The sequence below is a fragment of the Dysidea avara genome, chromosome 11 (assembly GCF_963678975.1).
Source record: "Dysidea avara chromosome 11, odDysAvar1.4, whole genome shotgun sequence".
In the NCBI taxonomy this organism is placed as follows: domain Eukaryota; kingdom Metazoa; phylum Porifera; class Demospongiae; order Dictyoceratida; family Dysideidae; genus Dysidea; species Dysidea avara.
In genome coordinates, this window is record NC_089282.1 from 17,485,082 (window position 1) to 17,512,878 (window position 27,797).

A 27,797-nucleotide genomic window follows, 5' to 3' on the forward strand; every position below is an offset into this window, starting at 1 on the left:
TGGAAACAGAATGAACTCAGTTGTGTAGTTGACCTATGTAGGACAAGGATAAAAGATCAGGGACCAAATCTGACAAACTATGTGTGCTTGACTTGACAGCTTTGTTTTGTGCTAAAGGTGTGGTACACAAACTCGCCAATACAGCAATACCAGCTACATTTTTATTTTGGGACAGGAATGATGAAATGTCAAGGAACAGCTGGCAGTAGCTACATGCACTGTAAAAACCACATAATCAGGGGTAGACCGGGGGGTGGTGGGAGCACAGGGTAGTAAGTATAAGAAGTAGGAGGTCTGGAGGGCACAGTCCCCCAGAAGCTAAAACTATTTTATGTTTCAGGACTAAAATTTTAGATGTAGAGCATCTAAATCATTCACAATGATCAAGAGTTGTACAGGGATAAGTGACAGTCATGAGTAGTCCAGCTATTATTATGGACCTAACCTAAAAGAATGACATACACAAGATCATGTACATTTTATTTGCAAAATATCCTTAGCAAGCTAAGTATGTCAAGTCCATGTATGGGATAGCGCTGCAGATGCTACTTTTTATAATTATTTTTATATGTGGTGACTGTTCTATTAGAGTATTTGACTGACTGCTCTATCAGGGTATCTTGATCTTATATAATTTTTTTATCTAAACCCAAACCACATGAAACAGACACCTAAACCTGCAGAGTGCACAGCCAAGCTGATCAGGTTTGTGATGATCACTGGTTATAGAGGATAGGAATTATATTGCTGATGACGCAGATACAACCAAACCAGAAATAGTAATGGAATGAACCACCCCTTCACCACCAGTACGGCTTTGATAATCAGACAAACATTAAGAAACTTTCACGACAGTCTACATCCAACTTTTGCACCTTTACAAAACATTGATGACTAAGTGTATTTAATCTATAAAAGACTGCAGGTATAGTACGGTAAATTATACATGTATCTCCATGCACAACTGTGTCAGATATGAAACTATATTACATGATACTATATCATTAAAGAAGTGATTCTTCTTCATAGGATGATGGGCAACAGGACTAGGGGCACCCAATCAACTTAGTTCTCTTTTACATCATTAGCTGGTGGTATACCTTCAGTGCCATTATTCTGATCTAAACATATACAACAACAAAAAAAGATTCTGTTGTATCATGTCTGCACTGTCAATATTCCACTATACCTGTACTGGTATCACTTGGTGTTATTGATGATTGTCGTTTAGATTTCCAAAGGGTGTAACTCTATAGCGACACATGGTGGGACATTAACAATTGGAATTTATGTAGTGTGGATCCAATGATGACAAAATACTGAATGACTAATGCATGTGATGCCAAAGCAAAGAATCAAAACTCATTTATTAAACTTCACAGTCCAGTAAATACATTTGTATAGTTAAAACTTACTAACTGATCAAATTTAACAACATAAAATCGGCCATGGTCTTAATACATAATGCGTATGAAGAAGTTGAGTCAACAATTACAACTGGATCCAATTTAATGTGTATCATCTTTTCAGATTCTAATACACTTAGACTCTCTACAAACACAATGATGCTAAAAGAAGCCCAATTCACACCTTTTGGTACATCAAAATGGCTTCAATGAACATAGATAATTCAGTGGGCCATGTTATGACATGTGATACATACCTATGTCAGTGACTGGAAAACACGTGGAAGAGTAAGCTAGTGATTGAATGAACAATGGTAAATGGAATGAAAAAATTTAAGTTTGTTAATTTTAAAGTTGACAATTATTCTCCTGAGGTATGGACATTTAACGGCACCAATATGTTTGTCATCATCATAGGCTGTAATACATCTTTGACTAACAAACCTCACAGAAAGATTACAGTTTAAATGATCATGCCTTACAAAAGGCAAGCCATCTGTAGTACCAGCCAATTATTAGTTATTACTTCTCAGTCACGTCACACATGTACAAACTTAGTTGACTGCAGAACAGTGATTAAAGATATCAGTATGAATGACAGCTAGAACCAGTAGGGATAGTCACTACCAATAGTCCATCTGCTACCAGGATCAAGATTTGTGAATGACTTGATTTTACCTCAAAAAGGGCCTTGATTGCTTGACAGTTTAGTATTAAGATGGTATAATTCTTGGTTTGCTAGCAAGTTAGTTTAGGCCATTCCAACTGTTTCCTGTCTGTCACCCGCATGGTTTTTTATTCTAAGTATAATGATTAGGTTATTGTTTCATCCAGATTCTTATCAGACATGATTGAGCACATGGTGCAGGCAAGCGCACTGGTTAATCTCACTATTTTGCCTACAACTTTTGTCTATATTAACATAAATTTCCCACCTTGTACCTATGCAGTAGACATGTACAAAAACATGTGCAGTTGTGTACATGGGTATTAGCAAGAGTATATAATGGGGAGGGCTCCCCATTATATACTCTTAGTATTAGTTAACATAATGGAATTTGACATGGCAAAGTTCATTTGGTCAGGACAAGAAACAGGAATCAAGTTGGAGTGGTCATACTAAAGCAGTTAATCAGCTTTTTAGGACTATTTGATCACTTGATTCAGTACAGATCAACCTCTTGATCACTTGATTCAATTTTGATCCCAGTCGCAGATGGTTCTACAGGATATAATCTAGTCTTGAACATCTCTAATAGAACAATCATTAGTAACAAGGGGCCTCAATATGACGAAAACAGTACCAAAAGAATGTACAGTGTTATTACTTACCACGGAGCCTAGAAACACTAGTACAGCTCCGCCCAACACAGCATAGGACGCGCCCATCACCATAATGCCCATTCCGGCACCGCCTCCATACCTCTTCGCAAAGGATTTGTCTGACACAGGCCTCCTCTGTGCTTTGTTACAAATATGCATGGGAAGTAATCGTCTAACGCAACCATTACAGCGAAATGAGTCCAGCAATGGCTCCATCTTCTAAACTTTCCGACCTCCGTACCTTTCCGTTTACGACGACATGCTTCCGTACCATCTAGTGGTGGACGTACTAGGCCAGTTACGTTGTTGTCACTGTACTCACTGGGTAGGGGGTTCAGGGGCGGGGTTTCTGAGGTTTCCAGAAACTGGGCAAGTGCATTCAGGCAGTTAAAATTGGTTGTGAGTTGATTTGCAAAGGTTCATATCTAAATGCTCTAATAGAGTCAACTACCCTAATACTACAGTGAACAACAATAAAGACTGGTAGCCTGGTTATATAATCATAAATAGACTAAAATTAATTCTAAATAGTGCACATTATACTGCCCTCATTGACAGGCCAGCATCACATGTGAAAAGCTTGGCATTTCTCAATAGTCTCAAGCATGAATGTCAAAATCCTTTATGTAATTATTAATGTCAGCTTTGGTAGAGTTGTTCGCTATCAGCTATAATAAAAATTAACAGTTAAAGACAGCAGCTGGCTATAATACATGTACCTTGCGGGCTACATCCATCTTGCCAAAACAGTTCCATGTTAGCACGCCAACAATTCTCTTCTCTCTCAAATAGAAAACAACTCCCTTGGAATAGTTATCAGTTGGAAGAACATCGGGTGAACCCTGGCAGTGAAAAAGCAACCCTTAAAATCAGGTCTCTTAAAAACTCTTAAGGTTCACAGGTACCTCAGCTGCTTTGTCGTCCTTAGTAGTCTTAGCCCATACACCGACGGTCTCTAGTTTCGCATCAATCAGTCCAACTGCCTCAAATCCAACTTCTGGTCCAACGTCACTCCTACACACCAATACATACATGACAACAAATGTGTCAACACAGATTTTGTGGGGGTTTTCTCTAGTGGCTACCTATGGTCGTATCTCCCAAACACAGCAAGGTGTACTTCCCTCTGATCATGTCAAGTACATAAGCCCCAAACATGTATACCACAGAACCTCATTATTAAACTGCCCAATTGATGACCCTTCTGTTGTGTTTGGACATTTTTTTTGCATCACAAGATGCTCCATTATATATTAAACAAGACCTACCAGAACATTGACTGATGATTGAATTGTTTTTGTGCTCCAGTCATATTCTCTCCGGCAAGTCTTCCAGTCACATTGGCATGATCATGATGCTCAACACGACGACGTCCCAAGTGAGGATCGTAGAAACTAGATACATCACCGGCCTGTTATTGAAGAAAAACGGACCATCATCTTTTAACTATCAAACATCGTGCATTATGTGCATTTGTCTACATACGTATACAATGCAACTCTAGAGTAATGAACATGACATTTTCTATCCTGCAATCTCTACCAATTCCAATTCAGTCAATTCAGAAAAAAGGTCAGCCTCCCAAAAATGTCATTGGTCCCAAATTGTCCATTATGAAGACGTTCTATTATATATACAACAAACTACTTACCACCCACACATCAGTGCAGGCCTGCAGTTCTGAGTTTACACGATAACCACCAACATCTGGGTCCACTTCTATACCAGACGATGAGGTAGAAAGACGTGTGTCAGCCTGTAACCCTACTGCAACCACAATGTGGTCCACTGTCATCTGGGTAATAAACACAAAATGAGTAAGCACTGCACACATGCAAAAACAAACTGTGTAAGCCAGTAGCTAACGTACCTGGGTGCTATTTTGGTACTATACACAGTGAACACACACATATGTGTACACACACACACGCACACACACACACATACGCACACACACACACGCACACATATCAGTACAAATTTATTCTATCAACAGCACACCATAGCACTCACCTCATCTCCATTACTGAGCTTGACTGTCACTTTATCATTCTCATTGACATTGGCAGAGGATACCACAACTCCGGGCAATACAGTGACACCCTCTAGTAATGGATACAGGATAACAAGAGCTTTTTCTCTTGATAATAGTATATACACTACTAGACGTACAGGACAAATACAGTAGAGTTGGACCAAACACCACATATCCCACCTAGGGGACTACACAAGCTGCCCACCTACATATATATCCTTGATTTGGGGTCACTCTAATAGTGCATGTTGTTCTAATGGATTGTGTTGCATCCAAGTCAAAGTGACTGCTTTATTAGAGTATTATGAAACGCCAGAGAGAAGGACACACACACACACACACACACACACACACACACACACACACACACACACACACACACACACACACACACACACACACACACACACACACACACACACACACACACACACACACACACACACACACACCTTTTCGGACTTTATCTGTGGTCCATTTGGAGAGTTCTGCTGGCAATACTAGACCAAGATTGCCAACCTCTGGGAACACTTGAGTTATCTGAAGGTTATTTGGTTTTCCTAATATAATTACATAGTATTTAATCAAATATTATGTGAATTACAAATATCTCACCTCTGCTAGCAAGACCAACTGCCAGCTCACTACCAAGGAAGCCACCACCAACAACCAACACTGATTTCTTCTGCATGGCAACATCATCAAGTTGAAGATAATCATTTATCTGTAGAAGATAAAGAAAACGTTTAAGTTTTTGGTTTCAAAAAACTAAAACAAACATTTCTGTAGACAGACACTTTGCTCTTCAACTTGTCAGAACCTTCGGAAAACATTGGTAATGTCTTCGGCTTTCCTCCTATAAATACAAGAAACTAAAGTATCCATTATCCAACCAATGGATTTTAAAAAATAAAAGCACAAACACGTTAGTTAAAATTCCACAGATTAAGAGATTTCTGACACACAAATGGCAGAATCCATAAAGTTTACAAGCGTAAACAAAGGTATCCTTTTTCAGTGTGCATGGGAAGTTTTAGTGCATATAAGAATACAAAATTGGTATGTGTTGGATGACATTTTTATGGCTTCCCCATCAAGTCAATAGTAAACTTATCTGTGAAATATGTAGTTTATTCCTATCACTGAACTTACAATCATTACCATACCTGTTGCTATTAAACACTTGTCATATTTGATCACTGCTCCATTGGACAGTGTGATGTTCCTATTGGATGGATCAATTGTAGTGACCTGTCGTGTTACCATAGTAACCACTCGTGATGTTATATGGTGTCACTGGTTACCTGGTTACCAGTCAGCACTGCACTAGCCCCACCCTCCTGCTGAGTCAGCTCATGAGGTGCAACAAATGAGTACTTGTAAAATACACTGAAACGGACAAATAGTGAACAATCATAATACATCTTGCTGAGTGTACAAACCACACACTGGACTAGGGTACGGTAGCTACCCCATCAATTTAAAAAGAGATCATGCATTCGGATGTAACAGCGACCAAACACACTATCTTAATATTACATAAACGGCACAGGCATCCTACGGTAATTATTAAACCATTTGTGAGGTTTAATAAAGAATTACTGAGCAGTATTATTATTATTGTGACATATTTGTTGACTAACTCTATTAATTTGCCACCAGCCCAGCTAGCAGGGAATTTCAGTTGACGTGCATTCTCATGGTTCTCCTCGAGCCACAATGCCTTGGACAGTGGTGGTCTCATGTAAGGATTATAGTCCTCCTCACCAATGATTAAAACCTGCCAGGAATGTGCAGCAGTAACCATAACAATCTTGGTACACTTATACAGTATGCACCATTTTTTTAGAGGAAGACTATTCTCCCATGAATTTCAGAAATACAATAGCTTATAGCAAACTTCTTGTAATTACAAACATACCTTAGCATTAGGGTCACGTTCTCTTATTGCTTTCATACAAGCAAAAGAAGCAGTACCAGCTCCAATCAACACATAAGCCACATGTTCTGGGAGTGGTGGCTGTTTAGCTACCGTCACATCACTAGGGGCTACAGCAGCTGGCTCTTTCTCAGTGACAGGAGCAGGGGCAGGTTGTGAACTAGCGTCTGCAGCCATGGACTCTGCTTCAGCTACGAAACAATTTATTAAATATATTTATCAACATCTCCATACCTTCGGGATGAGTCAGCCCTGCGCTGGCATAGCTTGACTGCTTGGAATCTTTAGAGTGTGGAGAGTGCGTGCCTCTTTTCCAAATATCATAAGTCTAAAATACACATATTACACAACGATAAGGGGCACCCAGTAAGGCTTCCGTAAAACACGCATTTACTAAAAGGACTAAAGTTCAAGCCCCCTGCAATTATGGCTGCTTATATTGTACAGTTCACAATTATAATACACTTACCACATATCCGACCAGTCCTAGAGAAACCAGCCCGGCGATTGGAAGAAAGGCTGAGCCACCCCCGTATTTCTCTGAAAAGGATTCGCTCGATGCGAACCTCCTTTGAGTGGCACGTAACGCGCATCCGCCATTTAAGACGCGGACTGGAGATGAGCTAAATGCGTATGGCACTCTCCTTGCACAAACGTTGATTTGCGATCTAAGCAGTGACGCCATTTTACCCTGCGCGTTATACAAGAGACATTCGCTAATACATTCGATTGTGGTATCTACAATAACAGCATTATAACACACTAAACGCTAGATACAATAATTCGTGCATAACGTGTTCGTCCTTTATCCTTTAATCTGAAAAACAAAAAAAAAATAATAAAATAAAGTTTCGAACCAGCTCATTGAATAACATACCTTGTTCAACGTTGGTGAATTTTTCTCTGATTTCTGGAGGCAGTCTACCATATCTCTTCTCATACACTGCCAGAGTTGGTACTTGAGCATACTTCCAAGCCTACAGTGTAATACAGTTAAGTCAGTATGTGTGTTGTAAGAAGACAATACAACAATAGTGCTGGCAGCATCTTTTTTATTTTGGAGGGGAGTTTCTTTTCAACAACACCCTAGATCTCACCGGACAACATGGCTACAATGTGACAAGATCTACAAAAACCAGCATAAAATTTTCAAAATCATTTTTACTTGATTACTATTAATATAAGCCTAGGTTGAAGTTTTTTCAGTTGAGAACTTTCAGTGTTACAAAGTATATAGTAACAACAGGGAAATAAATTTGTACAACTTTAATCAATGGCTACTATTTATGTGCTGTTCCCCATATCTTCCACCATGAATGAAAATGAGTGCAATGAAGAAATATCAATGTATACTATATCTGTAATGAAATTGTTGGGAGAGATGATTGTGTGAAAGTTAAATGCTTTTTTTTTGTGTAATGTATAGAGTTCTGGTATTAGTTTGCTTTTTTTCTGCAATTAATTTTGCAGCATGATGATCAATTTTTATCCTACTGAGCCAGCAAATCACTCAAAACTGGCAAGGATATACAAAAGTTTGATTACAGACCTGTTTTGCTTGTTAACAAGGCGACACACTTAAAAAAAATCCGAGCAACACTTCTCCCTCTGTTATTAGTTCTTTAGAAACAATTCCCACCCTCAGCTATCAACTATGCTCAGCAACTTGACAAGTTTGAACGCACACCCTCATATCTGGGATGTTATTCGAAGTATGTTACAAATTCACACAATCATTTGTCAAAAGATTATATGATGTTCAATACTCTCCTCCCATATACGATTAACTCTTGCAAAGATTCTAAACTCCCATTGCAATGGTGAACACAATATCAAGGTACTTTTTGTTACAACATTATGGCAATATCCACTGCAATGAATGGTTTGTACTACTGACTTGTATTATTGGCCACATATTTTAGTACTCTACACCCTAAAATTTCAAGAGAAAAATATTTTCGATATTGAGTCAGAGTTGGTCTGAAAATATTGCAAAGGAATATTATTGAAAAGTGACTAACTGCTTCTAAATGGAAAAAAAACACATTTTTTTCCTAATCCATCTGCTTAAGTTGCGCATTGAAACAGCCTCGTTTGTTTCTAGACCAACGTCTACAATTACTTTTCAAAAGGGAGCTCAACCCTAATTTGTATCTTGCACCTTATTCAATTAAACCACAACATAAGTTCCGTGCACTGTAAACACACACTTTTCTAAACAACACACAGTTACCGTATAAATTGACAACGGTAAGGCTACTAAGCCCACCAAAAGAAGCACATTTCCTCTGGCGTTAGCATCAATTTCTAAATGAGGAGCGTGAGTCTGCTCGCTAATAAATCTTCTCTGCACGCCATTCCTTGACGCCCTAACAGCAGGAGAGAAAGACAATTTTGCAAACCGTCCAAACATAGACGCCATTTTGTATACGTGTGCATTAATTAGAAACGATAACGAACGATGTCACGCGAGTTTTAAAACACGTGCGTATTTCTGGGAATTTAATTCTGTAATATTACTCAGCAATCTGGCTACTAGGTTATGATATCGCTGAACTCTAATGGCAGAAAGCACTCTAAAAGAACACTTAGAGCCAAGTACCATATCTAGAAGGCCGTCGCTTCTAGATTATCCAGCTGGTAAATACGGAAAGAGAAATATACATGTGTTGCCTAGGAATGGAAACGCAAGACCGGATAGTCGCACATCACAGACTTCAGATCTTTCTGACATATCCGAAGATAGTACAATGTTGCAATGGGACGAAGAGGACATTGAAAAATGGCTAGTGAAAATAAATATGGCACCTTACCTGGAACTATTCAAGGAACACGTGATTAAATCCGGACGTCAACTACTTTCCCTTACAGAGGATCATTTGAAAGAGGTGGGTGTTAAGAAGCTAGGGGATAGACTGGATCTGGCCTATCATATTGATGAGCTGAGGAAAAGAGCTGGGTGGGTGTCAAGGGCTGCCTTTGTGGATATACCAGATTTGCTACATCAGTGAGTTGTCTGTAGTGTTTTAGCTCTGTTGTTCAACTATATAATCTCAGGCTTTGTATTTAAGCTGCTTACCCATTGAGCAAGTTATTTGTACTTAACACTTTGCTCATTGGCTTCTTTCCTATTCAAATTCCTAACTATAACCTAGGGACTCTTATATGCAGTCCCATTTCCTGATGTGTTTTTTTAACACATTGATATTTCCTTGTTAGGTTGGATGCTGCAAAAACTAAACAGCACTTGGAGTTGTATCCCAAGAGAATTATCTTGATAAGGCATGCTGAGGTTTGCATTAATATTTACATCTTAATTGTTCACTTGTTGTGTTTTGTAGTCAGCCGGGAACATTGACACATCTGTGTATGCTAAAGTTCCTGACAACAAATTAGAATTAACTAAAAAAGGAGTTTCCCAGGCAATAGTGAGTATCAAGCCTTTCTGGTGTAGGTATGATTTCCTTTGTATTGTATTTCAGAAAGCTGGTGAAGATTTAAAGGAGATGCTAGGGAATGAAATGGTCACATTTTATGTATCACCATTTTTAAGATCTAGGTCGACTTATAAATACATCAGACAGGCTTTTCTGGATGAACAGGTTTTGTTGCTGAGATCACTGACAATGTATTAGTATAATTTTCAAAGGTGCTGTTTTACCGAGAAGACCCCCGGTTAAGGGAACAAGAATGGGGAAACTTTCAGGTAAGTTCTGTATGAATATTTCCATCACTTTCCAAAAGCATTTGCATGGAATTCACCAAGATCTAATATGGCTGTAGACTCTTTAATATTGTGCAGGTGTAGTAGCAAAGGGAAGGAAATGGAGCTCCATCATTTTATTTTGGAAGGACTTTAGCTTTTGCACTGTCAAGTAACAGAGCAGTCATATAAACTCTAACAAAACAGTCAATTGCAGCCAAAAATGATTTACATTTTTTTCGACCTGCCAGCCGGGTCACTACTAAGGGCAACAATCCATGAAACATATGCTTAATTTGGTATGGCCTGAAGGGTATATGGATCTCAATACTAGTGTCCCTACTGTTTTTTGTATTTACTAATTCGCTCAGAGATTTTCTTAACTGTTCCAACAAGGTTTCTATACACTCTTCAGGTGATGTGTGCTTAGCTGGGACTCTTAATTACATAAAAACCTAGTCAGTGCATTCTTACACACATCATATTATCATATAAGCCAAGATGTTGGTCCGGGTGATTGTATGTCTGTTTACTCTTAGGATCCTTCAAAAGTTGAATCTGCAATGAAAGACAGAAGAAAGATTGGAGCATTTTATTATCGCTTTGCCACTGGTGAAAGGTACAAAAAAATTTTTTTGCAGTCATTGACTGTAATCATATTGCTCTGAATCTAGTGGTGCTGATGTATTTGATCGAGTGTCAACTTTCTTAGAAACACTTTATCGTGACATGCAAAAAGGCGGCTGTGGAAACAACGCCATCATAGTAACCCATGGACTATTCTGTAGATTATTTCTAACAAGATTCTACCATTGGAGTGTACGTCATGTTGAGGGTCATGTGACCAATCCTTATTTTACTGTATTTTGTAGGTGGAAAAATTCCATACTTTATGGAACTTTGGCAACTGTCAAATAGTCACCATGGAATTACAGGATGATGGATTTTACAAGTTGATCACAAAGTTGAGAACTAACCAAGACTGTGACTATTACGATTTTTAGTATGGTTTTGAGCTTGCAACATTTTTTGTACATTTGTAGTGTTTTTTTTTTACCATGTAGCCCATTTTTTAAAAATTTTTTTCAATGAAAGACAGTGGGAAAGGCACAAGAATTTTTAGATGTCAAAAAATTTATACATTATTGCATGTCCAATCCTAGACATTCTCTTGTACTGGTGGTTCATAACCTTCCCGATCTATTTTCGTTCCTGTAGAAGTTCCACCACCCGAAGTCCTTGTTCCTTCTCCATGCATCTCTAGTAGTCTACCCACTGAAAGTAATGAAGTACTAACATCAAAGATTTAGTTTCTGAGAGTGGCTTACATTCAAATTTGGGCTTCTTTAATACTTTCACCTTTCTGATAAAGACATCATGAAGTGGAAATATTGAATTACACTTTCTTTCAATATCACGCCCAATACTATCTGGTTTTCTGTTGCAAAGAAAAAAATTGTATAAAAATTTGGTACTCTTAATAGTGCCCACTTACAATTTGTTGACAACTTCTTTTAGATCAACCGTTGACACTTCTTTGCTCATGATCTCAACCATTTTACGTCTGATGTTGCGGATCTGTGATGACTTAGCGTAGCACGTTTTCTTGATCTGGTTGGGCTGTTTCTTAGTGAAGCCAATACAAAACAAACGAAGGTAATATCCATCAGTGGTCTTGATATCTGCTGTAGCCTCAATCAGTGTCTGAACAAATGACAGTGATGTAAAGATGACGGCCAGTATAACATCACACAAAGTGCCAATAGCAGAGCTCAACAAATTACACAAAATTTGATTTATAGAGGAGGGGGTATGTCGATAATGCAGTGAAACACATTTCATCATTACATGACACCAAACCAACTTTACAATTTTACCCAAAACTCTAGCCTTGAAACTTACATGAAGCACGATCTGAAGGTCATGTGAAATACCAAATAAAACAATGCAATTAAGGCCAATATACAGTATTTAGGTTGCGCTTAGCATGTACTGAACCTCCTCTGAGCAGTACACAATATTATCTAGTGCATATCAACAAATACAAGAGTTTTATGCTTCAAGCTATCACAGTATATATTAGTAAGATTTTTAATTGCAACTGGGTTAAACAATACAGTAAACAACAGATGAGGTTGAAACTCTGGTTGTAAATTAGTACTTTTATACATATAGGTGAATTTAGCTAGTTAACATTCAAAAAGTCACAATCACTTGATTCACCTCATCTCCCCATGATTCATTAACTGAGGTTAAACTTCAACAATAGCAATGTGAAATACGGTATTTACTTGGTTAAACGCCGCACCTCAAATAGTCGCCGCAATGAATGTTTCAATTGTGAGTATAGACGCCACCCTTGAATAAATGCCGTGGCTATTAATCAAGTTTCACGTATAACAGGATTTCTCATATAGCTTTATAAACATGATGTCCTCTAACAACAAATTCATTCATAAGTGACAGCATCTCCCATCGTTACACCTTCGTAAATTACTTTAATGCACATCCTCGTGCACGCCCTTGAATACGTTCACGCTGTATACCATAAATCACACTGTCAGAAGGCAATTCGCTAAACATATGGCAAAGTATTTCAAATTTGGTTTTGGATTAAATAGTAGCCGCATATAATAAGTGCTCAAATACAATAAACGCTGCCCTTGAGTAGTAGCCGCATCAATTTTGGAGCTTAGGCTAATAGTAGCCGCAGCGTTTAACCAAGTAAATATGGTAACAGTACAACATTACAGGGTCTGGCTAGCTATAAATCACTGATTTTGGTTCAAGAATAATTTTGTCTCTGGCCAGTACCAGTGAATTAACTCACCAATCAAAAGGACATGATAGAAGCTCCATGAAAAAGGCAAAGATTAGGTACCAACAGATCTGGCTACGTACACACTTTAAATTTATCCGTATTTAAAGTTGGTTTCATCCCGGCTTGGATACACACCTGGGTACTGGATAACATGCTTCACTTTGTGTTTCGTTGTATTAGGTAAAGATTCAAAACTAAGTCAATTGTATTAGTACCACTTTATCCACAATCGCCCTGCAGCTCATGTGTTCTAAAATCAATTTTTCTTGTAGAAAACCCCTATTATTGCAGCAAGTGTTGGTCTGTTATATAAGCTGTATTTGCACTGAATTACAGCCCATACACACATAAGTGCAATTTTATCTGCTTACCCCTAGTTGGGTGAACATGGAAGCCAGAACCATAGATATTATATACTACATACCCGGGATTGCGTACCGACTTCGTTAACACTTATCAACTCGCTACCATATTTCATCGAATAACGACTCAAAAAACCAAGCTACAATCGTCATGTCTATCTTAAACGATTCGTCTACGTCCGCTCAACCAAAAGCATCATAATAAGTGACATATTTAGCCATTTAACAACAGCTGAGATCCCCAAACACCTTTCAACAGCATGAAGCGGATACCACTATTTTACCACTCAGCTCGTGCCGATTTTCTGGCTTTGACACTTAGCCTATCAGAATCTGTCTTCTAGCCATTGGAACTGAAGAGGGTAGCAGATATGATGCTGTTGAGCTCCAGTACTATGCCGCCTAGTACAACACTTGCGCGGTACACTACAAAGGAAAAGTGTTAACGAGTACAACGGTGATCGTCCCTTTGAAAACCGGCGGTACACAATCCCGGGTACGTAGTGTATACTGTCTATGCCAGAACCTGTACAGGTGTTTACCACAACCCTGGGAGCTCAAGCAAAAATATTTTGATATAGCCAGCTCACCTGCCATTTCTTCACTAATGATCTTAGTTTATCAGTTGTCATGGTCATCCCGTGGAAGTTAGTGAGCACGTTCTTGCCTTGCACCTCTTCTACAATCAATTTGAACTTCCTAAACGCCACCTCGTCATCTTGCAAGTCTGCTAGAGATACTTCAAACACTCTGCCCTTCAATCCATCAGATGCGAGTTCTACAATATAAAGAACAAAGGGTCAACGTACAGGTTGGGGTTGATACAAGACACGTACTCTTTCCTTGCGTCTTCGATACGACGGTTTTGCCAACATTTCTGTTGGTGAACATGATGGGTGCCTTCACATCGTACCATTCCTTCTTTGTGAACGGATCGACGCTACAATGATAATAGACAGCGTACCCATGTGGTTTTATATCCGTCCTAATCCTTGTGAATAAGCTAATATACTATCGATTGTACACTCAAAACGAACACAAGTATTGTTATTTACATGTTCATGCGTACAATAACTTACATTTTCTTCTTGGCACCCTTTTTTCCCTTCGTCAATCTCTTGTTCTTACCCACAGCCATTTTTGCTCAGGTGTACCAAAAGAGAACGTGATATTATACGCATGCGCAATATAAAACGCTGCGTGACAAGGTTGTGCGAGAGATTGTGACATTCCTAGAGACGATGGGCAGGACGAGGGCAGATATTAATGCTCAGTTAAACGAGTACTACCATCTAGTTGATAAAACTATACTTCGCTACCAGGTTACTAGCTAGTTTATTCCATATAATACGCATATAACTCGATCACTACAGGATCCTGTTACTGGCCTACTACCTGGATTTGTGACGCAGGATGGGTCCGTTAGTACAGATGCATGGGTACGGGATAATGTATACGGGATTCTGGCTGTGTGGGGCTTGTCCATGGTGTACAAGAAGAGATCAGAAATCCAAGATTATAAAGCTAATGCATTTGAACTTGAGCAGGTTACATAATGCATTATGAGCTATGTGGTGTACAAATTTAATACTTCCACAGCGTGTTGTTAAGCTTATGAGAGGCCTGTTGTTTTCAATGATGAAGCAGGTATGAAAAATTGTGCATTTTGTAATGGCACAATTGTAGCTACAATGCAATGCTGTACATCCATAGGCACACAAAGTAGAGGCATTCAAATCAAAGCGATCAACTGGTTCCTCCCTTCATGCCAAATACAATATTAGTGAGTGTTGCTGTACTGTGTTATTGGTAACTGATTGTTGGTTGCGATAGAAACTGGTGATACTGTTGTTGGAGATAATGAATGGGGACATTTGCAGCTTGATGCCACATCACTGTATATACTAATGGTAGCCCAAATGACAGCTTCAGGTGTGCGTGCGTGTGTCAGTACATTGTCACTGTTTTATTTATTACTAAGAGAACCGTCTCAAGTGTGTACAGAAAATACCAAGTCAAATGCTGTATTACCTCAAAATAAGTTTTTTATACATACTTGTGTTTGCATCGCGTGGACTTGGAACCATGATAATTTTCATAGTATGAGATTGTCGTTGTCTATTATATGATGTAATCGCTGTAGAGCTAACAGCTTAAGTTAGTTTTAATATATTTATGCATATATTTATTGCTAGGTAGCTCCCTTGGCTATAATTTGTGGTACAAATTCAAAGTTATTTTTATCCCACTCTTGATTAGTTTAATTATTACATCATCATTGTTATTGTAATAAATTGCTTATGGAATTTGCTTGAGGGCAAATAAAATAGTCAAACAACCTCTTTCCACACTAATGTGTGTTATATAGAAATACAGCACATTTGTTCTTTTGGCCTGCCCATGCACAGTACATGTAAAACTATGGATGCTGCAAATTTTGAGGGAGAAAAGTTTGGCGGATGATTTGATTCACCAAAATTTTCTTTTCCAGTTTAGATTTAGTTTTACAGTGTGTTTTTTTTAATATAAAAATGATTTCATTTGATTTATCGAAGTTAAATCACACCACATACACAGTTTCAATGGATACGTAATATGTTCTAGGACTACAAATAGTCTTCACCCTGGATGAAGTGTCTTTCATTCAGAACCTGGTCTTTTATATTGAGAGTGCCTACGTCACCCCAGTAAGTGTCCCAGTAGTCGATGCTATAATGTCACATGTGTGATCTTGTAAGGATTATGGGCTTTGGGAGCGTGGTGACAAGACGAATAATGGCCAGCCTGAGCTAAATGCCAGCTCAATTGGAATGGCTAAGGTATGAAGAAAAGAAATGTTGTTGTGAATTGTTAGTTTATGATTCATTACACACAAAAAAGGAATTCACCTCCTTAATCTTGACCATTTAGGCAGCTATGGAGGCCATCAATGGCTTGGATCTGTTTGGCTCCAGGGGTGGGCCATCTTCAGTGATTCATGTTCTACCAGATGAAATACAACAATGTAATGTGAGTTGTGAATGTTTGAGACATAGTATATTTGGAGATTTTGACGTATTAGTTTTCATGATACGTTAGTATTAAAATTATAATGTCAGTAAAATTACAATGTCCTTACTAATTAAAACTTGAATTTTCAGTTAAAAGACAAGGTCTCTAGTGTTGTGAAATGTTAGAGTTATTAAATGCTCTAATATTGCTTTGTGTGTTGTTTTAGACTAAACTGATGTCACTGCTACCTAGAGAGTCCAGCTCTAAGGTATTCTGTCCATCTGTCTGTATGTCTAATCTGCATGTGTGGGTATACGTACTAACATTTTAGACTAGCTTATAAACAGTTTTGTCTGACTTGCAATTGGGAAGTTGAAAATATAGACATCAATCATTGTAATTTGATGCTTATTCGGTGTTGCATGTACAGTGTATGTATTCCGCTGAGTGAAAACATGACTTGTTCGCATGTTTCTTGAATTTCTTATGACTTCTAGAGGAAAAAGAAAATAAGTTGTTGAGCTTTCAGCATTATCTGTTATAGTGTTAGACTAGACAACCAGTGAGCAGTGAGTAGCCAAATATTTGATTTGTACAGTACAGGGGCATAAAGTCGAATAGTGTTTGGAATCAGGGACTTGTCTCATTGTGTTCTGGCAAGTATTAAGCTACATATTTAAACTAAGCAACAATAAACATTTATTGTGTCATTAACACACACAGATTACTCATGAGGTACGGAAACAAATAATTTTACAACTGAATGTACATGTATATACTGATGTTTGCAGTGTACATGTATATATTAACGTTGTACCACAGGAGATTGATGCTGGATTGTTGAGCATCATTGGTTATCCAGCGTTTGCTGTTGATAGTGTGGATATGATTAATACTGTGCGAAAATCTGTGAGTGAAAAACTTCAAGGAAAATATGGCTGCAAACGATTTCTTAGGGATGGCTATCAAACAGTCAAGGAGGTGTGTGTTGATTATTGTTGCTATAACAACATAAAGTCATTAAGTACACCTTAGCTATGTCCCTACTTGACATGGTCACTATAATGTGGTGGTCTAATAATGAGGTCGTGAAGTATACCTTGACTATGTTTGGGAACTACTTGACATGGTCACTATAATGAGGTGGTCTTATCAATGAGGTCATGAAGTATACCTCGACTATGTTTGGGAACTACTAGACATGGTCACTATAATGAGGTGGTCTTATCAATGAGGTCATGAAGTATACCTTGACTATGTTTGGGAACTACTAGACATGGTCACTATAATGAGGTGGTCTAATAATGAGGTCGTGAAGTATACCTTGACTATGTTTGGGAACTACTAGACATGGTCACTATAATGAGGTGGTCTTATCAATGAGGTCATGGAGTATACCTTGACTATGTTTGGAAACTACTTGACATGGTCACTATAATGAGGTGGTCTTATCAATGAGGTCATGAAGTATACCTTGACTATGTTTGGGAACTACTTGACATGGTCACTATAATGAGGTGGTCTTATCAATGAGGTCATGAAGTATACCTTGACTATGTTTGGGAACTACTTGACATGGTCACTATAATGAGGTGGTCTTATCAATGAGGTCATGGAGTATACCTTGACTATGTTTGGGAACTACTTGACATGGTCACTATAATGAGGTGGTCTTATCAATGAGGTCATGAAGTATACCTTGACTATGTTTGGGAACTACTTGACATGGTCACTATAATGAGGTGGTCTTATCAATGAGGTCATGAAGTATACCTTGACTATGTTTGGGAACTACTTGACATGGTCAAGTTAATGCACTACTTTGTGCTACACTTAAACTTACTAAATTTGATACATGTACCTTGCTCAAATTATTTATGTACTTGTAGGATTCTAGTCGTCTGTATTATGAGCCAGCAGAACTGAAAGTGTTTGAGAATATTGAGTGTGAGTGGCCATTGTTCTTTTGCTACTTCTACATTGATGCCACCTTTCGAGAGGACAAGAGAGATGTATGTGTAGCTGGAGCTGGTGCTTGTATGTTGTGTTTATTGTTGTTAGGCAAACAAGTATAAGAAAGCTATACACAAATTGGCTCTCCATGATGAAGAGGATTATACCTTAACACAAATACCTGAACTGTATTATGTCCCTTATGATAAGGTGTGTGTAGTATAGTGTATGTGTAGTGGGCGTGTGTGTCTGTGGTGTGTGTGGGAATGTGTGTGTGTGTGTGTGTGTGTGTGTGTGTGTGTGTGTGTGTGTGTGTGTGTGTGTGTGTGTGTCTGTGTCTGTGTTGAGTGCATCCATGTGTGTGAACAGACTCCTGTTGACTTCCCCTTTATTACAGACTGATATGGAGTATCAACATCCTCACAGTCAAGAGCGTTGTCCTGGACGTAAAAGACAGACCACATGGGCACAGTCACTATTCATTCTTGGAGAGCTGCTCTACGATGTGAGTGTAGCTTGTTGTTGCATTGAGTGGGTGGAACTGTACCAAGTGTTTCAACACTAAAGCAAAATCAACCTTTTGTTTTCTATCTACAGAACTTGATAGTAATTGGGGAGATTGATCCACTCAATCGTCGCTTCTGCACCCAGGCCAAACCAGATTTGATAATCCAGGGTGAGTGAAGTTAGGGAAGAATGCATGGTTATTGCTGACGAGACTGAACAAAAAAAATCAAATCAACGCATAATATTATTTCAATGACAATATTAATGCATACTGTCTGGTGCAAACATGACCAAGCCTACAGAAAGAGAGCATGTCTGCACAAACTACACCCTCACCACATATCTTAGGACCAGGATAAAATATCTTAATTCTGTTACTTGCAATGTAAAACATTTATTGTGGAATGAAATTGCATGGCCATACCAAAGTGCCATAAACAGTTTGGAGTTATGAAAGTTTGTGCATGTCCACATGCCAGCCCTATCCTTGCAGGAACTTGAACGTTGCAGTAGCAATTGGGAATTAGTTAGATAGTGCATAAAATTCCAAAAAGCATGTATAATAATAACTAGCACATTTAATTTCAGTACTGTGCAGAGTATGCAAGACAGTATTATATGTGCATTAACTTCAATGAATTGGAATTAATAGGAAGAAAAAGACACTATTACTTCACGACATCATAATATGTAAAAAATAGGGATTACATGTGGCTTGCTATAAGCAGCTGAATGATTACTAGTTGTGCAGGTGACCAGTAAGAAATGGCAGCTGACTTTACTAAGGTGTTAGCATTCTAATTTTACTGATGAATGAGTAATCAGTTTTGACTGCATTTTAGTAGATGAGATTAAGAGCCTGTCTTTTCTTCATAGCAAAAATAATCTCCTGCCCGCATGAAAATTCATGTGGATGAGAATGAGAAACAATAAGCTTAGGCTGTTTTCCTACCCTGATGTGTAATAGCTATAGATATATCCTACCACATGCATGCAGTACAGCTATGCAACCATGGCATTGTGTCAACCTACAAAATCTGTGGTTATAGTTAAAACAGCCAGACTATTTTAACTTTAACCACAGAATTTGCAGGTTGACACAAAAGACCCTTTAGCCGCTGTTTCAATAGATAGCTACTGTGGTCAGTTTTGCAACAAAATTCACACAGCGCTTGTTTTCAACACTATTATACTAAGACCCCCTAGGACCCCATAGTACATGGAAGGGTCAAACTATTGTATAGTTGTTGTCCATTAACCACGTTACATTAATAGATTAGGTATTGACAAAGATCGAGATACTCTAATAGAGCAGTCAACTACTCTAATAGAACAGTCACATTTTGAATTGTAAGGAGCTAACTGTAACAGTACACTAAAAGTAGTCTAAAGTGATATATCAGAGCTTTTAAACTCTGAAATTTTCCTGTGGAGGCATACCCCCAGAATGGTGTCCATGTTGTTACTTTGCTGCGTAGCTGTCATTCCCAAAGTTTCCTCCCCACTGCAATTGTACTTAAAGTAATGGTATGTATTAGGGCTGTGAAATTATTATGGTTGATTGGATTAGTACTAGTAATAGCATGGGCAGCAGTGAAATTTGGGATAAATATCACGAGTGTTGTATTGGAAATTTACCATTTCCAATACAACAAGAGTGGTATTTATCCCAAATTTCACTACTACCCATGCTATTCCCAGTTAATACCATACTATGTACGCAATTTGTCATTATGTACTGAACACGCGTCAACACTAATTGGCATTGTTAACATAAATTCTAGCCAATGAAATTGCAATTATAACTTTTTCACTGCTACCAGTGAAATATGGGATAAATTTCATTGCTATTATTGAGACTTTTGTATGGGCAGTGAAACAGGTATGGTATTAGATAATCAATCGATTATTGCTGAGGGTGATTAAAATCAGGTTATGCTGGCAATGAGTAATTATTTGGCTGAATCACATGACCACAAGATAGCTTACATTTTATCCAGAGGAGGTTGGACATGATACAAGCACTTCTGAATTTATTACTGTTAATTGCATATTTCTAATATGTGACGAGGAGTAAGTGATAGAAGAAATGTTTAGTAATATCCACACCACGTTAAATTGTGCTTCTTAAGATGAACAGCAAATTGTTATTGCAAGGTGGGTGTGCGAGTTTCTAATTCTCTTTTCAATTCTCTGTGAGGCCAAACTAGTGGCGTCTGCTCTTCTTTTTCCATATCCTGAGAGGCTTTGTTAGCATGCACATTGCTTTCTTCGACAATTATTGTGCTTAAATACAGGTACCTAAGGCGTCCCTATAGTATTACACATGGATTCCACCCAGCAAACGCTTACACACGTGATCCCCATAGATTTCAAGAGCAATTTACGTGCCTGGAGTGGTGGGTTGAGTGGGGTTGACCGGCTGAATAGACTGGTCCGTTATAAAACATACCTGGCATTTAGTGCTATGTCACCATAGACTTCAATGAAACATTTTCAATCTTCCGCTCTTCCACTACATACAAATATCATTATTTTATTTTTAAATGGTGCAATTTAATCCCACAATGACTCCACCTATATACCCATATAAAACATCTCCAGTATCTAAGTTAATGTCCACAAAGACCCTCCTACTAGTCTCTAACCCACATGTATACTTGGTTGTGCTTAAGCATGTATGGCCACAGAGACTGTACCATAAGTAATCTAGTAAGTACACTAAAACATGCACAGAGGGATTTATCAAGTGGTATATAAAACTGAATCCTGTTTAAGTTATGTAAGGTGACCTCGTACTGTAGTTTCACTACTGGCGGAGGATGCCGAAGTGGCTAGTACACTTGAGAAGTACAATATCAAGGTGCAGACTATCAAGCAAGTACAAAGATGCCATCCAAGGCCTATCCAAGTTTTGGCCTCTAGGCATCTTAGCTATGCCTACCGCAGTTTAGGTATGATGAGCGTCATTTAGAGATTGTGTAATTTGACTGTTCAATTAGAATACTAATTGTTGTATATTTGTATTGTATGCTTTAATGTTCACAGGTATTTGTGACAAGATGAAGCTTAGCGGGAGGTAGGTGTGTCAGTTAATGTGCTATAATGTAAATGTGTTGTCATGGTTACAGACCCTACCATCCAATGGGGCCTCTGGGTACCTGTCAGATTTATGAAGTGTCTGGAAACTTGTATGTATTTATCCCACAGGTATATTTTGTGTACAATATTTATACTCAAATTGTTACTCTTTCTGACAGTATATAGATCAAGAAATGTTTTATTTCTCATTGGATTCTCGTATGGTAGTGGAATTGATAAAGACACAGTTAGCTTATCTGAAGTACAGCTGGAAGCAAATGGGACGACCCACATTTCCGATCCCTATACTACGTTCCATGATAGGTAACACACGCACACGCACACGCACACGCACACACACATACACACACACACACACATACACACACACACACACACACACACACACACACACACACACACACAAAGGGCATAGCAACAAAATTTAAAGTGAGTGGGCTAAGAAGGGTAATAACTGGTTGATATAATTTGTACAATGTGTAAAGCTCACTCAGCATGGGGACATGCCCCCACAGGAACTTTTTCCCTTCTGAGATAACAATCTTGACTAAATTTATTGAAATGCTTCATTTATGTACACGACTGCTCTATTAGAGTATATCTGACTGTTCTAGGTCTATTAGAGTATATGTGACCGGATTTCATATAACCCGGCTTCCACACACACACAAAATCAAACTTACATTTTTACCAGAAATGGATTGCTGGTCAAATACACTATCATATTCCACTCTGTATTTCCTTCAGGACTGGCAAGTTTAGTTTCTGCAGCAGCTTTCTTCCAACCCTGTCAAAGCCACAAGTGGAAGGTTAGCGCCATTAAAAGGCCATGGCTTTGTTGTAATGGTGTGTAGTGAGCTGGGACTTCACAGAGAGCTCGCCAATAGTGTTCTCAATCAATTTGGAGTGATTTGAGGGCCATGGAGGGCCCAAGCTTGGCCTCTGGATTCCATTCGTCTTCTTGCTCCATTTTATACTCCTATATTAAGCTCACCCACCATCCCTATTACTACTTACACAGTGATAGCTAGTAAATAGATGAATAATTGGTTTAAATTTTGTTTGCACAGCTGTAGGCCCTGGGAAGTTACTACACAATGATTACTTAAAATCGCCATACAGCTGTATCTCCTAACAAAGCTTTGTGCGTTGAAGCCGGGTTTTATCAAATCCAGTCACATATTGATCTTTAAGAGTGGAGGGGCTAAGCCCTCTCTAAAATAAAAGTAGGGGGAGGGGCTCTAGCCCCTATAGTTCCCCTGTTGTTGTGCCTATACATGCGCACACACGCACACACACAAATTTTAAATATTGTATTGTTGTTTGTAGATGTAGATAATTTTGAGAAGTCTGCTATGATGAAGTTACTACAGGCGTTCATGAGTGGCTATTCAACTGGAGTAAAGTAAGCAATTCACATCATCCAACTACCTCCTCCTCGTATTCATAATAACACCTTTTTAGAGTGAAGGTTGGTTTTCTAAATGAGTTCTTGAGTACATCCTGTATCACCAAGTTGACTTTCCTTGAGTCATTATCAGGTCAGCCTTACAACTAGATTGATTTGTGTGTTGATATTTGATTGCACCTTTTGAGTCCTTGACCAGAGAAAATTGTGACTGAGTATTGGAAAATCACCTGTATGGGCGTATGATTCACAGAAAATTATACCTTAAAATTTAAAGCATCGTAACTCACCAGCCCTGGCAACTACGCATATGAAATTTTCACCAAAGTTGGAGCTTTGAGAGTATTTATCTGGTGGCCAAAGCAATCCTTGTAGATAATTTTTCATAAATGTTGCTGTATCATGGGTTGGGTGGTGGGGTGGGCAACAGGTAGACTTCAAAATGGACAGAGATGATAATTGAAGATTCCAGACTACATATCAGCCCATCCTGGTCTTCACACAGCTGTAGACACATCTGGTGTGGGTATATGTATACAGACCGCCAAAAAGCCATCTATCCCTGATGAGTTGAAGTAATTTGTTGGCCTGATAGTAGTGCAGCAACTTTGTGTTAGTGTTATCTCATTTTAGGCTTTCCTCCCACATGGATGATTTTGCAAACTACAGTCTCATTTAGGCATTGTTCTGTATAACTATATTAGCGTATATACTGTTGTTAATATTTTTAGCTGTAGGTCATCTGTCAGTGAAGCATAAGGATAGTGCAATATTTTTACTCAGCAAGGATGACAGTTTTGATGTACGTAAATTGCTGTACTAGGACTGCATTCCCTGTAGTCATTTGGTTGAAAATCCCAAAATGGACATGCTGTATGTTGCCTGATGATTAAACCATTTTGAATAATTTTAGTGTACTGTGACTTGTGGATTAAGGCCTCTAGTCCATGGAATTGTATATACATCATTGTTGATCAGTAATAGTACATCAATGTTCTTGTGTCGTTATGTACAGCAAGTGATTTTGGGTTTTTATTTGGGTGAGCAGCTACTATACATCTACTAACTTGTTGTACTTGTAGCTATTGGAGAGGCTTGAATTTAAACCTGTTAGCAATAAGTACAGGCATTTTGGGAGTGTCTCCAGCTATGTTTCCTTAATAATTTATTAAGAGTCTAAACTCTTAATTTCACTTAGTACTGTGGTGTTTATTTTTGTAATTATAGAGGAGTGACAAGAAATCGCTGTTAGCTCGTGGAAGTGTGAGAAGGAGTAGGCAAGGTGGCATCTGTAAGTGAAATAAATGAATCTTTGGGATGGTATAATATCTTGGTTTTGTAGTGGACTCACCAATTGTTGCTCGTCGAGCAATGGGACGGACGGGAAGCAGTGGACTACTAAAGTTCAGCTCACCTACTCAGGCTAGCATTACTAGAAGAAATAGCTTCCAGGGCAGTAGTATAGCTCAGCTCGCTGAAGAACTCAAAACCTCTGTGTCAATTTCTGACAAAGCAGACGTACTTCATTACTTGTATACAACATTGTAAGATCAAAACTCTGCAACCTCCTAGCTTATCATTGTGTTTGTTTTTCTCTTTTTCCATAGTGGAAAGACCTGTACTATTTCAGTGGATGGCAAGGAATATTCTGTGGAGAATTTATTAGAAGAACTTTATGACAAAGTGTGTCGCCTTCACTCGTGGTGTTTGGTGCGTCACGTCGCTGGACTGCTGGACAAGAAAGTTGAAGGACTAGCGCAAGCAGCTACAGATCTGTTAGTGCAGCAGAAGCAATTTTCAGTCGGATCACCATCTGCACGTAAAGAAATTGCTGTATCACAGTAAGCATGTTTAATAGCTACATTTCTTCTATTACTTCTTCTTTAAGGCCTAAACATGCTGATGAGCTATTTGACATGATCAAGCAGTCTTGTGCAGGCGACTATAGTGCTATCGCTATAACACAAGTTAGTCAGGAATTTTCCACCTGTTCATTGTTAATTGTACATATCTTCCCGCTGTAGGAGATTTTGGTGTATTTAGCAATGTTGGTGCGTGCAGAACCATCTTTGTTCCGTGAAATGCTTCGTTTAAGAATTGGACTGATTTACGAGGTGATGATATTTGAGCTAAGTAGAGCCCTGGACTGCCCTGGTAAGAAGAGAAGGCCATGCTTGACAGAACAATATTAGAATAATATCTTTTAGCGGAAGAGGCTCATGAAGAATTGCTCAATCTGAGTCCGTCTGAGTTGAAGAATCTTATGCACTACATTCTCAGTGGCAAAGAGTTTCGCATAGACCAAGACAGTATGTTGTCTGTAGTTAAGAGATACATAAAAGACTGTTTTATGTAGTGGATCAGAGCAACGTAACTAGTACCAGTGATCTTTTGTTGGAGAGCCAGTTATCCATCGTTTCTCCTTCCAAGAAAGATATGCACGGACAATTGTACAAGGAAGTCTTGGTATGTTACTTACATTGGTGACTATATCTGCAAAAACTGGGCACGTTGGCACAAACTACATCCCATTACATAACAGGTCATATCTCTGCACTAAAACAGAGTATCAGCATTCTGTAACTTGTATTACAAAGCCAGTTAAAGGTTGAAATTATGTGGCCATAGCTAAAAGTTACAAGACATGAAAGTTTGCAGAATTTATGTGATTACAGACCTTGGTCAGTTACCACAGTTGTAACTTTATTATATAATGGTTCATAGGCAATGGATCAGGGACATGATGAGGATATAGATCGTGAGGGACAGTGGCGGAGACGTAGACGACTTGATGGTGCCCTGAACAGACTGCCACCAAATTTTTACGTTCTTGTTTGGCATATACTGGAAAGGGTAACCTCTACTAACTGATTCAGGGTTGTATATTGACTATACATTACATACAGTGCTCTGGGATACAAATAAAAACCCACTACTTGCCATCCCACCCCACCGTACAAGAGGTATGTAGTGTAACCATTTTCGTAACTGTTTTCTTTTTGATTGTTTTTATTAGTATTTTTTTTTAAATTTGAACTTTTGGGCTGTCTTTCTAGATGACTCCTAGTGAATTGAAGTTTGCACTGAAAGTGGAGGCTCTGTTGAACACAGTGGATGATCCTGAATATCGACAGTTGATAGTTGAAGTATTGATGATACTATCACTAGTGGTTAATGAAGACCCTGCTCAACCACTTGGCCACACCATAGTGGTGGATCATATTCTGAAGGATGCAAACAACCTGTTTGTGGAAAATCAGGTATCTCACTATCTTATCGAGAGCCATTGGAACTACTATTACACTGTATCCAAGAAAGCTCTGTTTAGGCCCATGCTATGTGTTCTGATCAGAACTCCATTCTACTGCATTACTAAATTTAATGACTGTAGTCTTCATGTTTTTGTTTAGCCAACATTAGATGTGTGGGTTTCACTGGTTTCTGGAAAATAGTTACCCTTTGTAACATGCTGATCTACTAGATCTAATGGAACAGTCACCACAATATGTCAACCTCTCTAATAGAACAACCACTTGTGTTCAGTGTAGAATCATAATCGTTTAATGTTAGCACCTTTAATTATATGTGTATATTAACACAAAAGATGTGATTTTCAAACCAAAAATGGTGGTTACTGTGTGAGAAGTTTGTTCTTGACTGTTAAGTTTTTGATACACAATTTATTTTCCTGGATCCACTTAATCACTCCACTACTAAGGATTACAGGAGTGTACCATGGCTACGAACTTGCATGGGTAAAGCAACTGATCTTCCACTTGGGAATCAGCAAATCTTTTTGAACTATCCCTTATTGCATACATACACTATTGACTCTGTTATGCTGCCATGTTTCTTGTAATTATAACTTTGTACTTCACAGCGTCATCAAGAACATGGCTACAGCAAAGATTGTTGCTGTCAACAAGAAGGCAAATGCGGTGGACATGAGAAGATTTGTGTACACTTTTATGACAGTGCCCCCAGTGGTCGTTATGGTACAATGAGTTACATCAGTCAAGCAGTGGCTAACAAACTAAAACACATGCCGTCACCATCTGGGAACTGTCAAGTTAGCTAGTATATACCCCTCCTACAGTATCATCTCTGTATTTAAATTTATAAAGTGCATTTTGCTACTATAAATTGTATGTTTCTAGACTTACAAAAGTTAGACATTGCTTTCGTGTCATGCATAGAAATAAATCTAAGGTACTACAATGATGCAATCTTCAGGTACTTAGCTGGCT

The 27,797-nt window shown here is 38.5% G+C and overlaps 5 protein-coding genes across 5 annotated transcripts; 2 read left to right on the forward strand and 3 right to left on the reverse strand.

The window, feature by feature from the left end:
- Positions 1 to 816: 816 nt before the first annotated feature.
- On the reverse strand, positions 817 to 3,093 carry LOC136238961 (uncharacterized). The gene is made up of 3 exons (XM_066029681.1): positions 2,739 to 3,093; positions 1,190 to 1,250; positions 817 to 1,121 (listed from the first exon to the last, which is right to left on the reverse strand). The coding sequence occupies exons 1-3, from the start codon at positions 2,943 to 2,945 to the stop codon at positions 1,066 to 1,068; spliced, it is 324 nt and encodes a 107-aa protein (XP_065885753.1). The 5' UTR covers positions 2,946 to 3,093; the 3' UTR covers positions 817 to 1,065.
- Positions 3,094 to 3,232: 139 nt separating this feature from the next.
- Positions 3,233 to 9,166, reverse strand: LOC136238957 (apoptosis-inducing factor 1, mitochondrial-like). The gene is made up of 17 exons (XM_066029676.1): positions 8,937 to 9,166; positions 7,581 to 7,680; positions 7,173 to 7,520; positions 6,938 to 7,031; positions 6,686 to 6,894; positions 6,408 to 6,544; positions 6,069 to 6,153; positions 5,931 to 6,015; positions 5,544 to 5,620; positions 5,380 to 5,488; positions 5,217 to 5,324; positions 4,743 to 4,834; positions 4,381 to 4,524; positions 3,998 to 4,140; positions 3,635 to 3,743; positions 3,449 to 3,571; positions 3,233 to 3,397 (listed from the first exon to the last, which is right to left on the reverse strand). Exons 3-17 carry the CDS (start codon positions 7,386 to 7,388, stop codon positions 3,329 to 3,331), a joined length of 1,800 nt encoding a protein of 599 aa, XP_065885748.1. The 5' UTR covers positions 7,389 to 7,520; positions 7,581 to 7,680; positions 8,937 to 9,166; the 3' UTR covers positions 3,233 to 3,328.
- Positions 9,152 to 11,500, forward strand: LOC136238958 (uncharacterized). Its single transcript, XM_066029677.1, has 8 exons — positions 9,152 to 9,710; positions 9,923 to 9,995; positions 10,045 to 10,131; positions 10,186 to 10,305; positions 10,353 to 10,409; positions 10,946 to 11,025; positions 11,081 to 11,225; positions 11,279 to 11,500. The coding sequence occupies exons 1-8, from the start codon at positions 9,265 to 9,267 to the stop codon at positions 11,408 to 11,410; spliced, it is 1,140 nt and encodes a 379-aa protein (XP_065885749.1). The 5' UTR covers positions 9,152 to 9,264; the 3' UTR covers positions 11,411 to 11,500.
- On the reverse strand, positions 11,501 to 14,783 carry LOC136238960 (small ribosomal subunit protein eS1-like). Its single transcript, XM_066029680.1, has 6 exons — positions 14,669 to 14,783; positions 14,426 to 14,529; positions 14,180 to 14,367; positions 11,902 to 12,110; positions 11,735 to 11,844; positions 11,501 to 11,681 (listed from the first exon to the last, which is right to left on the reverse strand). Exons 1-6 carry the CDS (start codon positions 14,725 to 14,727, stop codon positions 11,566 to 11,568), a joined length of 786 nt encoding a protein of 261 aa, XP_065885752.1. The 5' UTR covers positions 14,728 to 14,783; the 3' UTR covers positions 11,501 to 11,565.
- LOC136238955 (phosphorylase b kinase regulatory subunit alpha, liver isoform-like) lies at positions 14,752 to 27,753 on the forward strand. Its single transcript, XM_066029675.1, has 32 exons — positions 14,752 to 14,911; positions 14,963 to 15,136; positions 15,189 to 15,236; positions 15,303 to 15,372; positions 15,423 to 15,521; positions 16,194 to 16,276; positions 16,328 to 16,408; positions 16,500 to 16,598; positions 16,807 to 16,848; positions 17,403 to 17,561; positions 18,470 to 18,592; positions 18,642 to 18,743; positions 18,931 to 19,038; positions 19,131 to 19,209; positions 21,845 to 21,994; positions 22,089 to 22,119; positions 22,172 to 22,250; positions 22,301 to 22,445; positions 23,472 to 23,547; positions 23,607 to 23,683; positions 24,282 to 24,352; positions 24,778 to 24,841; positions 24,893 to 25,094; positions 25,158 to 25,391; positions 25,439 to 25,517; positions 25,575 to 25,704; positions 25,758 to 25,859; positions 25,907 to 26,016; positions 26,275 to 26,403; positions 26,457 to 26,513; positions 26,607 to 26,810; positions 27,431 to 27,753. Exons 1-32 carry the CDS (start codon positions 14,831 to 14,833, stop codon positions 27,626 to 27,628), a joined length of 3,486 nt encoding a protein of 1,161 aa, XP_065885747.1. The 5' UTR covers positions 14,752 to 14,830; the 3' UTR covers positions 27,629 to 27,753.
- Positions 27,754 to 27,797: the final 44 nt, after the last annotated feature.